This window comes from Clarias gariepinus, chromosome 22, assembly GCF_024256425.1.
Source record: "Clarias gariepinus isolate MV-2021 ecotype Netherlands chromosome 22, CGAR_prim_01v2, whole genome shotgun sequence".
NCBI lineage: Eukaryota > Metazoa > Chordata > Actinopteri > Siluriformes > Clariidae > Clarias > Clarias gariepinus.
The window spans coordinates 26004569-26018318 of record NC_071121.1 but is presented as its reverse complement, the minus strand read 5'-3'; the positions used below and the strand labels follow the sequence as shown (position 1 = coordinate 26018318).

The window sequence follows — 13750 nt, the reverse complement described above, 5'->3', positions numbered from 1 at the left end:
TCTAAAAATAAAAGAAAAAACTTTAAACAGAACCAACTTAAAAAACAAGTTTTTATCAAAGAAACTCATCCAATTTATAAGTGATTATGATAATAAAACACAATATATACATTTGTCTCTTCAAAAGTTTGCGCACCATATTTTATATAATTGAAAGAAATAAACAATACGGAATATAATACAATAAGGTCATGAATACTGAAGTTCAAATGAAATGAAGTGTGTGTTATTAAACTGCGGGAAGGGTGTACCATCGTATGTGACATAAGGGATGTGGAAGCCGCGTGCACTGTTCACGTCGTTGGATTTGAAGTTGATCCAGAGGCGCCGTGAACGAGCCGTGAAAGCGATCGGCCGCTCGTATGTCTGACACGTCTCATACGTGGTTATGGAGGTCACTGACCCTGTGGCGGGGGAGAGTTAAACAAAACATATTACAACACTGGGCAAAAATCTTGTGCACACTATTTTTTGCTGTACGAAGAGTACAAATAACTTGTTTCACCAAAATTATATAAAAATTTAAAATGAATAAAAATTAAGATGAATTATGCTGCATCTATCCCCTTAGTTATCTCATTAGTTATCCAATTTTTCACGCTTCCTCTGCGACTTACAGTTCTTCCTCATCACCAGAACATCTCCGCAATCGTCCTCAGAAGGCAGGAAGATCTCAGGTACGACGATGAGGATTTTGCGCTTGCTAGGTGGGTTGATGGTCCAGATGCAGTCCACATTAGCGGGATAATCTCCTGGGTAGTTCGGAGACTCGATGTAGCCAATATATTCTCCGATTTCACCTCCGCATTCCCTGTCTGCAAAAGATCCAGTTTTGTTGCTTATGTTACACCAGCCACTGGATTGCAAGAACCCTATTCCTTTTAACGGTTTAACAGCTCAGATTAGGGTTAAAACTAAACCTCCTAGTGGAGAGGATGGAACAAAATCAGCTTACTCTTGCACTGAGACACACTGGTTGCACCATCAAAGTCTGTGGTGGTGTTTCCAGGACAGGACATGCAGTAATTCTGTTTGAAGTCTGTCTGATACGTTCCCACAGGACAGCGGATACACCGATGCACAGTCGTGTTGTAGTAATGTCCCGGAGGGCAAGACACTGCAGAAAACAGACGTACTGTATGTTAACACTGTTAGAAAGTGAACATTGAAAGTCGATTCTTGACAAAAAAGCTCTACAGCCACAATAAGATCTGAGTGCAGGAAAACTGTAGATTTTTCATTCTTACATAGTTACTGTTACAGTAACAACCAGAGCTCATCAGAAAAAAGGCTTCAGTTTTCTAGAAAGCATTAAGACTGGACTTGGAAACAGGTCATGTGACCGGATGAGTCCAGAGTAAGTCTATACCAGAGTGTTGGGTGTGTCAGGGTAAGAAGGGAAGCGCATGAATTGATGATGCATAGTGTCCACTGTACAAGCCTCTGGAGGCAGTGTTATGATCTGGGGTTGATTAGTTGGCAATAAAATGAAGTCAGCTGACGACCTGAATGTACTCAATGACCAGGTTATCACATTGATGGAGTGAATGGCCGATTCCAGGACTCAGGAGGAATAATTTTCATACATGAACTCGACACCACATTGTGCTGTAATTGACTAAATAAACTTTTTTTTTTGCCAGTTAGTTTTTTTTTTTTTTTTTTTATACTAGAGCACCTTAAATACAATACCTTTGTACTTATTTATACTCTAGGTCTATCATTAGATATACAAGAAACTAAGGCTGACCTTTGACCTCACAGTCATGGAAGGAGCTGGATCCTTCTCTCTTCGTATCAAGGCCACCTCCGCAAGGGAAGCAGAGCGTTCTTCCGTGGTCAGGCTGGTATGTTCCTCGAGGGCACGGCTGGCACGGTTTAAAGCCATCACTGGAGGAATATCCAGGTGCACACTGACCTTAAATCACAACAGAACATGACTGAGTCTGAGTTTTAACCTTAGTCATGGTTTTTACACGCAAATTTTAAAGTACACATTGTTTAAAAAGCTCTACGCTCATGAACGCTTATGACTGCTAAGCAATAAGCATATGTCTGATGATGCTCTTAAATAGGATTTTCCTTGTTCGAAGATCACTGAGAAAAAAAACGAAACACACCTTAACAGACTCCTCATGCTTTTGACTGCTGATCGGTCCACCATGCTTACCTGAGCAGGAGGTGACGTTACGGGCACCGGGCAAGCCATGGCGATCTCCTCCAGGGCAAAGGTCACAGGCCAGTTGACCCTCACGCTCCTGGAAGGTTCCGGGAGGACACTGCACACAGCGCTCCATCTCACCGTGATAATACGAACCGGGCAAACATCTGACTGAGAAAGCAGTCAGGAGGGGGAGACAGTGAGACTATGACATCATCAATTACATCACTCTGTATTAAATGGATTCCTTTTTCTTTCATAATATAAAGCTTCAGAAACTAATTACATACAGGTTCACTGTCTCCCCATTTAGACTCCTGAGTGTGTGTTTGTGTGTGTGTAGATCTTCTATAACTGACAGCTTTGCTTGCAAAGATGCAAAGTGACCTTTTCACAAATGCATCGTGTTTACCTCGCAAGCTGTGTGTATATACCCACACACTAAGTTGTCAGTTTATTAGTTACACCTACCTCGTATACACACCGCAGCCCTGTTGTGTCTCCTGTATATTATTTTTAACCAGTTAAAGTTATTCATTATTGAGCTTCAGGTTGATGCTCTTACCACATCGGCCGCTGTCCCTCTCTCTGCCTGGGCCACACTGATCCTGTTTGTCGGCAGATTGTGACACCTTCTGAGCGACCTCATACTCGAGCCCGGCCACACGGATCAGGAACCTCTCCTGGTTGATGGACTTCTTCAGAGCTTTGATGGAAGACTTCATCTTCTGCTCCATTTGTTTCCTCACACAGCTCAGATCACAGCTCCCTGCACAAGAACGAACCAGTGCATGACCCGTAATCAAAAATGATGACACATGGTGGAAGCAAATGGTGGTATCACAACATTGATTATTTTCCAATTATAAGTTTCTAACTTCCTATTACTTGTACACACTTACCGGTAGTGTCTCCAGGCTTTATCTCTGCTTCTAGTTCCAGCGTGATGCGCGTGACCTCTTTATTAGACGGGTTACGTGTATGTCGAACTTTGGCCTTCTTTGAAGACTCGCACTTCAGATTGACGAAAGTGACCTGGCAGTTGTTGCACAGCTGACCACCTGCAGTTCACACACCCATTTTACACTCGACAAAGGCGACACACTGAGCAACAACTCATTATCCATTGTTTATGTAACGCTAGGACTGCACAGAACACACAACTAAAGCCGTTGCAATAACATTATAGATACTGCAATTGTGAAATGTCCAAGTTTATGACCTATGCCTTTTCACCTGGTCCAATCTGCTTGCCTCCGTCTTCTGCTCGTTCCCTGAGTTTGGGATGCAGGTGGCATTTGGCGTTCTTGATTCGGAACGAGGCCGTCTGCTTCACTGGAGAAGCCAAAGTCTCTACAGACAAACCAAAGCAGCGTTGGCACAACCAGAAATGTTTATCACTACCAAATATCCAATCAGTCTCATCAACATCAAACATCCAATCAGTCATGAGGTTGACAGTCTCATGACTATCAACCCATCGCTCATCACTACCAAACATCCAAATGTTTAATCAAGCAGATCACTGATAAACATTCAATCAAATTCATCATCACAAAATATCCAATCACCCACTCCCCTAACAAATGTCTTATCATGCAGATCACTCCTGAACATCTAATAACTTTCATCCCGACCAATTATGTTAATTACTACAAAATATCCAACCCCTATTCCCCTATTCCCTACCAAATGTCTATGTCTGTGTGTTTCTTCTCACTAAGAAACACTCAAAAATGTTCATCACTACCAAACATCCAAATAAGTTAATCATTCAAAATATCCAATCATCTTATCCCCCACCAATGTCTAATTATGCAGAGCACTATCAAACATCAAACTCAGTCTCATCAACACTAAACGTCCAATTATCATTACCAAACATCCAGTCAATCTCATCACTACCAAACATCCAATCACACATCACATTCATGACATGGAAGCATCTAACCTCATTTACCACATCCAAAAACTCAGTCACATTCATCACTTCCAAACATCCATCCTGTTCATCACATCCTCATCAATACAGCCATACGATCAGGTTCAATCCACCTATTTACTCACTTACTTTTCATCCATGCATCAGCTGATCTACTCATCCATTAACTGTCAGTTTCTATTCATCTCTCCTTCCATCCATCCATCAGTCTTCTTATTAAAGGAGTTGTTCATTTATTCATCCATCCATCTATCTGTCCATTCAGTAAGTGACTAATTAAAACGCCCAGCCACCATCCATCTATTCATTAATCTATCCATATTTTTATCTATTCATTTGCGCACTAGACAGGGTGGACTATGTATCTACAGTATGCATCCAATTGTCTATTCATATGATCAGGCGCTATCCATCCAACTAATCAGGCTCAATCAGCCAATATATATTGGTCAATCGCTCCATCCAGCCATCCTATCAGGCTGTTCTGTATTACTGTATAGCTCTTACCTATGCAGCTCTGAGTGTTGCTGGAGTTTAGTCTACTTTGGCTTTTTCCTCGGACTCCGCAGCTGACCGTATAACTGTTATCAGACTCTACAGAGGACAAATAAGTTGCAAAATTGTAAAGTTATTTTGTTGCACATGTACTAGTTATTCCCAAATCTTACCTTTGTTTGTCAACTTACTGCCATTTTTAACACAATCTATTTTAATACAATTAAGTTTCCTCATTCCATGCACACAGACTTTACCTGACAGATAGTGTGCTTTGGATGCACAGGTCAGTGAACAGCTCTCCTTTTTGCCTGTCTTGCTGCACGAGAGTGTTGCTTTTGGCGCCACCAGGCTCGACGGACACTTCACCACCTCTGTGACGACAAATACTTCAGTTAAGTCTCCCAGCAAACAAGAAATCATTTAATAAGCATCCAGTTAGGCAAGGGTGGGTTAGTGAAGTTCTATTTACTCTTGCCTATGGTGATCTTAAAGTAATCTCTTCACATTTACATCAATCTATACAACTGAGTTACTGCCTCAGTCTGGTCATACCTGGTCACAACTTTAAACACCAAACTGGTACTTTTGAAATAAATGGTGTTGCCAGGCGGTAGTTACTGTACATGTCTATCAAATCAGTACTTTTTGAAAAAGCCGCTGGTGGCTTAGAGTATTTAGTGTAATATATGTACTGGCCAACAGGTGTCAGTGGTGTCCTACACGTACCGAGACAGTCCTTCTTGTTCCAGTGCAGTTTGTACCCAGGTGGGCACGTACACTCATAGCTGCCCAGCGTGTTCACACAGCCGTACTTACAGCCACCACGGTTTATACTGCACTCATCAATGTCTGAAAACCCAAACAAAGGATTGGTTACCATTCACTAATACAGTGACTGTGTACTGATGCTTTGTGCAAGGGTGCAAGTGATTAAGGAAGTTCCATTATTCATGTAAAACTGTGGAGCTCAGCAGCATTCTCACAAGAGGACAGACAACAGGCAATAAATTAAACTTCTTTGTAGTCAGAAAATATTTGTTTCTGGCTGTTCAACCGTTCCTTCTGTGGTTGTACTTGTGCCCTGAAATAGAAGGTTGTAGGGGTTAAAGTTCCATTGGTGCCAAACAGGCTGACCCCTGCTTACTTTCAGATGTGAGAATGGCAGTAATTGCATGCCTGCAACAAAAAAAAAAAAAACACTCCATACTAAAAAAATGGCAAATATATCCTAGAGTTTTTTTTTTCTTCCTAAAACACACACAGGATGTAAGTGAACACTAACATTTCACCATCAGGACTCGAGCTCCTTGTAAACATTAAAACTCTCGTTGATCTAAAACACATTTTAGACAAGGAAGAACACTAAGCCATGAAGCGACCAAACTTTATAAAGGCTTGTACAGGTTGTGTGAAGTCCACAGCTGTCAGGAGGCAACAATACTGGCCAATATTACTTCTTATCTGTTTCTAAAATCTTAGTTTCTAAATCTAGCTGAATTATTAATCATAATTTCAAATTCAAAGCCAATTTTATTGCATAGAATATACGCCGATCAGCCACATAATGACCACTGACAAGTAAAGTGAACAACATTGATCACCGAATATACACCAGTACACAAAGGCTCACCCATGCCTGCGGGGACCAAAGATAAGCCTGTCCGGGCCAATCCCACAGAAAAGCCAATGCAGCACTAACTGCTAAAAAAAAATGAATGCTGGCCATGATAGACATGCATCAGAGCACCCAGTGCATGACACGGGCCACACACAGGCCGAAGACCTGGCTCCTCTGATCCTAGCCGAGTGAGCACCTAGGGGACGCACTGGATACAGCACACCCAGATGGCGAAAAGGGGAAAGGCAAAGTCAAAGGTTCTGGTCTGGAGACTGCTCAAATCTGGGGAGGGGGCGGCAGTGGCCCAAAGAAAAGGGAAACCAGACCAGCCTAGAAAATGAGAGGCTTTATTCATTAACAAAATTCAGATTCATTGCTATTCTGTTCCTTTCTGGCTTTAACTAAGAGTAAAACCTTTGATACGCCCAAAGATTTGTGGAGTCACAACCCGAGAAGTCAGAGCTGTCCTGGGGGCACAAGGGGAACACCAAACCTAACTGGTTTTGCTGTTAATGATTTTAATTTTACAGGCTTGGTTGTATACAGTATCAGCAACAGATATATCAGCAACAAACACTTACTGGAAATTCCTGAAACATAAAATATTCTGGCCTACAAACCTAATTTGGGCCAATTTGGATCAAGACAAACCAGGATTGACTTTCTATGCACCAATAAGAACATTAATGGACATTCATGGACAGCTTGGTCCACCTCTACTGTCCATAAACATCTGTGCCATTCATATATGTCTATCTGTATTTTCAATTACAGATCTTACATGCATTATGGGAAAAAGAGGTGTTCTTTGAGACTTCTTTGAATTTTAGACTCCTAAAATGGTTCTACATGGAAGAACCAACCAGTTTTCTAAGCACTTAAGCTGTTTCATGTAAATAAATTCAATAAATATTTAAGGGGAAAAAAAGATACAGTATGGGCTGGGGGTTGGCAGCAGCTTCTTCACTATAATTTGACAATGTCAGTAGTTGTTTTTCCACCTTGACTTGATTGGACTTTCGCAGAACCCAGGCCGAAGGTTTCTGTTCTTTCACTGGCTTGCATTTGCTCATCTATGCCTCTAAGCACGTTTTTTCCTCCGAAAAGGAAAAAGTAAAACCACAATCACTCTCTAAAACACAGCAAACCAGATGGGAGCTGAATAAAAAACAAAGAGAGAAAGAGACGGAGAGAGCTGAGTTTGACTAAGTGGTTTTGAAGTTGAGGCAGACCAAGAAGAAGACATAAAGAGTCTTTAGGCGTATCAAAGGCTTTGCTCTTAGTTAAAGCCAGAGAGGAACAGAATAGCAATGAATCTGAATTTCGTTAATGAATAAAGCCTCTCGCTTGCTAGGCTGGTCTGGTTTCCCTTTTCTTTGGGCCACTGCCGCCCCCTCCCCAGATTTGAGCCGTCTCCAGACTAGAACCTTTGACTTTGCCTTTCCTCTTTTGGCCATCTGCATTAAAAGCGCTCATTAATCTCAGTGAACAGTGGAGAAGAAAAGAGGGGAGAAGGGGAGATTGAAAAAAACGCTTGTTTGATTGACACCTTCATTGACCTTTTGTGTCAACAATTGTTCATGCCCCTGAGACCCCCAGAACATACCTCTCAGGCTGAACTGATTCATGCACACAGGAACGGGGTGCTTGCGTGGATCGCTTATTCTTTTCCTCTACTTAGTTAACATTAATTACCTTGCACAGACACTGAGCCAGACTTAGATTGAGTGGCTAAGTGATGTAATATTGTGACAGTGTATTGTAACGCTACAGATTTACTCTGTCTGGGTTATCTAAGCTAAACATGCTCATTTTGCCTGCTGTGTTACATCATGTCCTGGAGGATCAATCATCTGATACCAACATTTACGCTACATGTGTATGTTTGTTCATTTGCTAGAATAAAGACGAAGGGAATAAACTGTTTTTATTTACATTCGATTCAGTTCCATCCAATCCCATCCTACAGGCCAATGCAACCCAATCCTCTCCTTTCCTACATTTACTTGTCATCTAATTCCATCCCACCCATTCCAATCTAATCCAATCTAAATTCATTTAATCCATTAAATTCCAAATGAAACAAACAATGTATTGAGCCTGGTTTAGATGTTGGGCTACCGATCATAAGGTTATGATCTCACACCCCAGCAATTCCAAGCTGACACTCTTTTGTTCACCCTTTAGCAACAATCTCTGCTCCAGGTTCTCCACTTATACAGGCAACTCTGCAACCTTACTCCCTGAAGCATTTACTCAAAAAAATGCTGCTTCTAGTACAGAAGGTCAAAATCCCCATGTTGGTGAGGCTTTCAGAATTTTCTTTTTGTCTTCATCAGAACAGCGCCAGCTGCAAAATTCTAAGCAGTGGCACTTATTTCAACCACAGTGATAAAGTTGCAGCTCTTTCTGTTCTTTGTACAAGCATGCCAAATGGGCTTCTGGTCAGTTGGTGCAAACCGTCAAAAGCCCTAAATGTAAACTGTGCATTCCTGATACTTGTTACATCTGCATCCCTTTCACAACTGAACAGCTTCCTATAGGAAAGCAGAACCCATTCCTCTAGTGTTCCATAATGCTGCCGCTTATCTAAAGGCTTGTCGAGTGTGGACAAAAAAGCAGAAAGCCTCATTCATCACGCCAGGGTCTCTTAACATCTTAACAATGCCTGGGAAGCTCTGTCTCCATGCCAGGCCGCCTCCCTGCCTTCCTGTACCCGCTCTGCAACCGATTCACACGCAATCAGAGACCGTCACCATCGAAATACTCTTAATTCAGCCATAAACATGTGTTTCTATCGCTACCCCTCCATCAGCGCCTCGCCGCCCTTCCTCTGAACCGCAGAAACACATTCGTCCTCTCAAGAATGACATCATCCAGTAAGACTGTGGTTAGCTGGTTCCTTCCAAACGGCAAGAACAGGTTGATACACAGTCCCCTCTAAAAATATTGGAATGGCAAGGCCAAATCAGAATTGGAAGGCTAGATTGGAATTCACAAAGAAATACAGAGATTAGACAAAAATGTTCTGAAACCAAGACGACGGAAAGAGCAAAGTGTGGAGAAATAAAGGATCTGCTCGTCTTCCAAAATGAGCTCATCAGTGAAGCACAGTTCAGATTAGTGTCATGGCTTTGGCTTGCATTGCTGCTTCTGGAGCAGACTCGCTAATCTTTATTGATGATGGTAGCAGCAGAACAAATTCAAATTCATGTCTACAGAAACATTCTGTCTGCCAGTTTACAAAGTAATGTATCTAATCTAATGGGGAGGAACGTCATCAGACAGCGACTCAACGATGCGAAACAAACTGACGCCACAACGAAGGACCTCATTGGGAGGAAAAGGTGTTAGACTGTCACTCATCACCCCCAGGCTTCTAAAAAAAATACTCTAAAAGTATCTGTTCCAAAATTTTCGCTCACCTAAAAATATACTGGTCTGTCACCACAGGTGCCATGTTCCAAGATGTTTAATGTATCTGGATTTAAATATCAGGAAGTGGAAGCTGAAAATCTCATCTAGAGTGTCTTATTCTCATTTCAAACTCAAATGCCCTCACACTAGAGCAAAAACAAAATAGTTGGCCTTCAATACTTTTCTAATGATTTGGGCCTCAATACAGCCCACTGTCCTCTTACTAAATAGGAAAGAAGAGATTACAAAAAAAACAACTTCGCCTCATTATTGACCTAGCTTTGGAACAGCTGATTTCTTTATAATCTTTATAATGACACACTATGACACATTGATTGCTGAAGGGGTTCAATATATTCTGCCTTATATTTAAACTGGGAATGTGAGACTCACAGTCAAAGCCTTATCTTTCACTCTGATTTCTTCTCCTCCTACGTTGAACTTCCACCCACCTACATGAGGATTATGTATTTTGACTTATCGTATGCATTTAACACCATTTGGCCTGCCTTGCTGGGGAGGAATGAAATATTATGCTCATGGACACTCCTTTGGTCCCTTGGATTATGGACCATTTTTCTCCCTGGCCACCACTAGTACGTATGTCAACCTCTGTGTCTGACACTGTGCTGATCTTTAGGACAGGTCCTCCTCAGGGTCCTGCTACCTTTACAAGTTCTTGGATGATTCTGATGAAGTGTTTAGGACAGTGGTGATCAACTTTGTTGGTTAGTATGGTGTGAATTAAATCACTCACAGCTCAATATCAGGAAGACAAATGAACTACTGTATTAGTGGACTCCTCCACTGTATCTGTCCGGTTGGGGCTGCAGAGGTTCTATGACTAAGTGGTGTCTACTGATATCTTTAATGCAGTGGTACAGTATGTTGGGGCTGTAACATGGACAAAAGCAGACTGGACAAATTAATCAGGATGGCCGACTGTCTCCTAGGTATGGAACTAGACCCTGTCCATGTTATGGCCGAGAGGAGGAAGCTGTCTAAACTCCACTCGATCCTGGACAAATGTGGGAAGGTACTGAGTACATGGACTTTGTTACTGTACTTAAGTACATTCTTTATATATCTGTACTATGTCACAGCAGTTTTATTAAAGAATACTTTTTTTCTTGTACTCTGCTCACAGGTACAGCAAATATTTATACTTTTACTGTACTTCACTACATTTCTGCATGGCATTGTGTTACCTAACCACGTTGGTGTGTAGTGTTTGAAAGTGGAATTACTGACTATTATGTGTAATTGCGTGACTTGCCTTACCTTTGAGACACACCTACTGTAATAACACAAGTGTTGTTTGAATTTAGAGCTGACGGTTGACAGTTCGAGCCCCAGCTCTCTCTACCAGGTTGAAAAACAGTGGTCACAACCATAACTCTTTCTCTTTCTACTACATATTAAATACTTTACATTTATTTAAATCTATTTATCATCTCTGTTAGTACACTGTGAACCTTCGCTAATATCAAATGATTTCACTTTATGTTCCCTCCACTGTCCAGCACAGCTGTAAACTGTGATTCTCACTTTCTATTTATTATAGTTTCAATTTTTTCTTTGATGTTTCACGCAATTGTAATTATGTTCATGTGGTTCCTTTCTTCCTTTCTTTTTTAAACAGTGAGATACTGTAACGAGGCAAAGCAATTTTCCCCCGGGATTAATGAAGCTCTTGAAATCTTGAATCTTGACTTTAAGCACAGCTTCAACAATAATACTGACCTCAAATGCTGGCTCGGCAACATTGTTAATAGTTCATTGGCTGATTGTTTTATTAATGGATAAAACGATTCTGGAACAACTGGTAATTGTTAACTGGAAATCAGAGAGATTATGTTGTTATCAGATTTGCATTACTACTGTATCATCCTAGAACGTCCAGAACTTGCTCTCATCCAAAAAACAAGCAAAAATGCAAAATGTAAGCAGTTTTTGCATACCATGTCGTAATAGTGAGCGATGGCAGCTCTGTTGTAAGGATTGAGGGTTGTTGCACTTTCTTTTAGGTTATATAATTATATTTATAATATAATATTAAGTATACAGTATATATATAAAAAACAAATTCCCAGATTTACCCCAAGGAAATGTTAAGGCTACTGGTCATGACATTGCATCATTGGGATTCAAAGTAGCAATTGCCTCTACTCTTAGACAGTTGTCTCACTCAGATTACTTCCATAACAATAATTTGTGTGGATCACCCTGCAACACTGTTTCTGATAGTCTGTGCCACACCCTACAGTAGATGCAGGATCAGCAAGTTCTGCACTGCAGGAATGTGTCTCTGCCCTGAAGCAATCACACTCTGCAACACGTCTTTCTGTCAAGACGGTGAAACACTGATGTGAACAGCTCTTTAATGTAGCGATATATTAGCACCGGATTTCCTTTTTTCTTGTCCTGTCACACTCAGCTTAGGCGTAAAGGTCCAAATCAAGCAGTGATCCTAGCGAGAACAAATCTCCAGCCAGATCTACACTACTTTAATTAAAGAACTATTAAATCAGAAGTCTTAGAGCAACAGTACTTAAAATAAGACAGAGTGGGATAAAATGTGAGAGGTGGTGCGGGATGTAACAAAAATGATATTAGATAGGATGAGATATGGTGTGATAGGACTGTATTAAAAAGAAAATTTACATAATGAAAAAAAGTAATGTAATATGTGTTACCTCCACAGTGGGCGACCCCATACAGGACGTAGCCTTTGTGACACTGACACTCGAAACTGCCTGGAGAGTTCACGCAAGTGTGGTCACATGCGCGGTCAAACGAGCACTCGTCTATGTCTGTTGAGAAAACGAAATTTCACTTTTATTAAAAAAAATGACAATAAAACATATAACAGTGCTATAAAAAGTATTTTTCGCTTCACACTTAAATGATGTAGATAATTATACATATTTTAACATTAAGTTAAGTTCAGCCTTTATTCGTCACATATACATTACTTGTTGTTAATCTTTCGGCTGCTCCCACCGAGGGGTCGTCGCAGCGAACCATATGATTCGCACAATGAAATTCTTTATTCTTTGCATATCCCAGCTTTGATAGTAGGCTGGAGTCAGGCACATAGTGTTAAGGGCCTTGCTCAAGGTTCCACCACCCAACCTGGTGGAGCTCGGACTCAAACCCATGGCCAATAACTTAGGGACTTACCACATTGGGCCACCACCGGCCCACTTTTTTGTTATGTTACATAACAATACACAACACTACACAATGCTAACCAGAGTAAATACAAAACACAATTTTTGAATTATGATTTCAACGAGCTGTTGAAAAGGTATGAAAAATTTACACAGTGTTTCATGGAACACCATCTCGTCTCAAGAACACCATACCAACCGTCAACCATAGTAATGACAGTGGGGCTGCTCTTCAGATTTAGAACCTGGATGATGCCATAACTGATGGAACCATGAATTCTACAACTAAATTCCTGAAGGAGAATGTCCGACCATCCTCTGAATGGCTCAACCAAAAAAAAAAAAGGCTTTAGAGTGGCCTAATCAAAGTCTAGACTTAAATCTAATTGAGATGTTGTGGCGTGACCTTAAACAGGCCATTCAAGCTTGAAAACACTCCTACTGTATGTGTAAAAGTTAAAACAATTCTGAAAAAAAGAGTGGGCCAAAATTCCTCCACAAACTCATCGGCAGTTATCGCAAGCGCTTGACTGCAGTTGTTGCTGCCAAGGGTAGAACAACCAGTTATTAGGTTTAGGGGGCAATTACTTTTTCACCTAGGGCCAGATAGGTTTGGACAACTTTTCGTTCTTACTAAATGGAATCAACATTTAAAACTTAATTTCTGATTTTTTTAGAATTTGCTACCGCTGTTGCTATAAAAAAAAAAAAACTGTCATATATCAATCATCTGTAAATTCTTTCCAGATTAACCATCTACAATAATCTACAACTTTTTAGCAAAAAGTCTATTGAGCTAAAGTGGTTATAATTACTGTATAATCATTTCCCCCCCGTTTTTGGTCATGACTGCTACAGTAGATGTCAGTGAGTTTAAGCATTACACTATGACTGTACTGATAATTGGTTAGATGATACACTACTTATAGCATTGACATTAC

At 40.8% G+C, this 13750-nt stretch overlaps 1 protein-coding gene across 3 annotated transcripts in view; it reads right to left on the bottom strand.

Annotated features, from left to right (window-relative positions):
* scube3 (signal peptide, CUB domain, EGF-like 3) overlaps positions 1-13750 on the bottom strand; it is a 90503-nt gene that overhangs the window by 4627 nt on the left and 72126 nt on the right. For 2 of the 3 annotated variants that reach the window (XM_053483155.1, XM_053483156.1), the window contains 12 exons: positions 12333-12449; positions 5328-5450; positions 4856-4972; positions 4611-4697; positions 3398-3514; positions 3064-3222; positions 2727-2930; positions 2171-2332; positions 1751-1918; positions 956-1117; positions 618-815; positions 252-404 (listed from right to left, as the gene is read on the bottom strand). In XM_053483155.1, coding sequence (XP_053339130.1) covers positions 252-404; positions 618-815; positions 956-1117; positions 1751-1918; positions 2171-2332; positions 2727-2930; positions 3064-3222; positions 3398-3514; positions 4611-4697; positions 4856-4972; positions 5328-5450; positions 12333-12449 — 1767 coding nt within the window. Of the gene's footprint in view, positions 1-251; positions 405-617; positions 816-955; positions 1118-1750; positions 1919-2170; positions 2333-2726; positions 2931-3063; positions 3223-3397; positions 3515-4610; positions 4698-4855; positions 4973-5327; positions 5451-12332; positions 12450-13750 lie in introns of those variants that run through there. The other variant, XM_053483157.1, reaches the window with a different exon arrangement.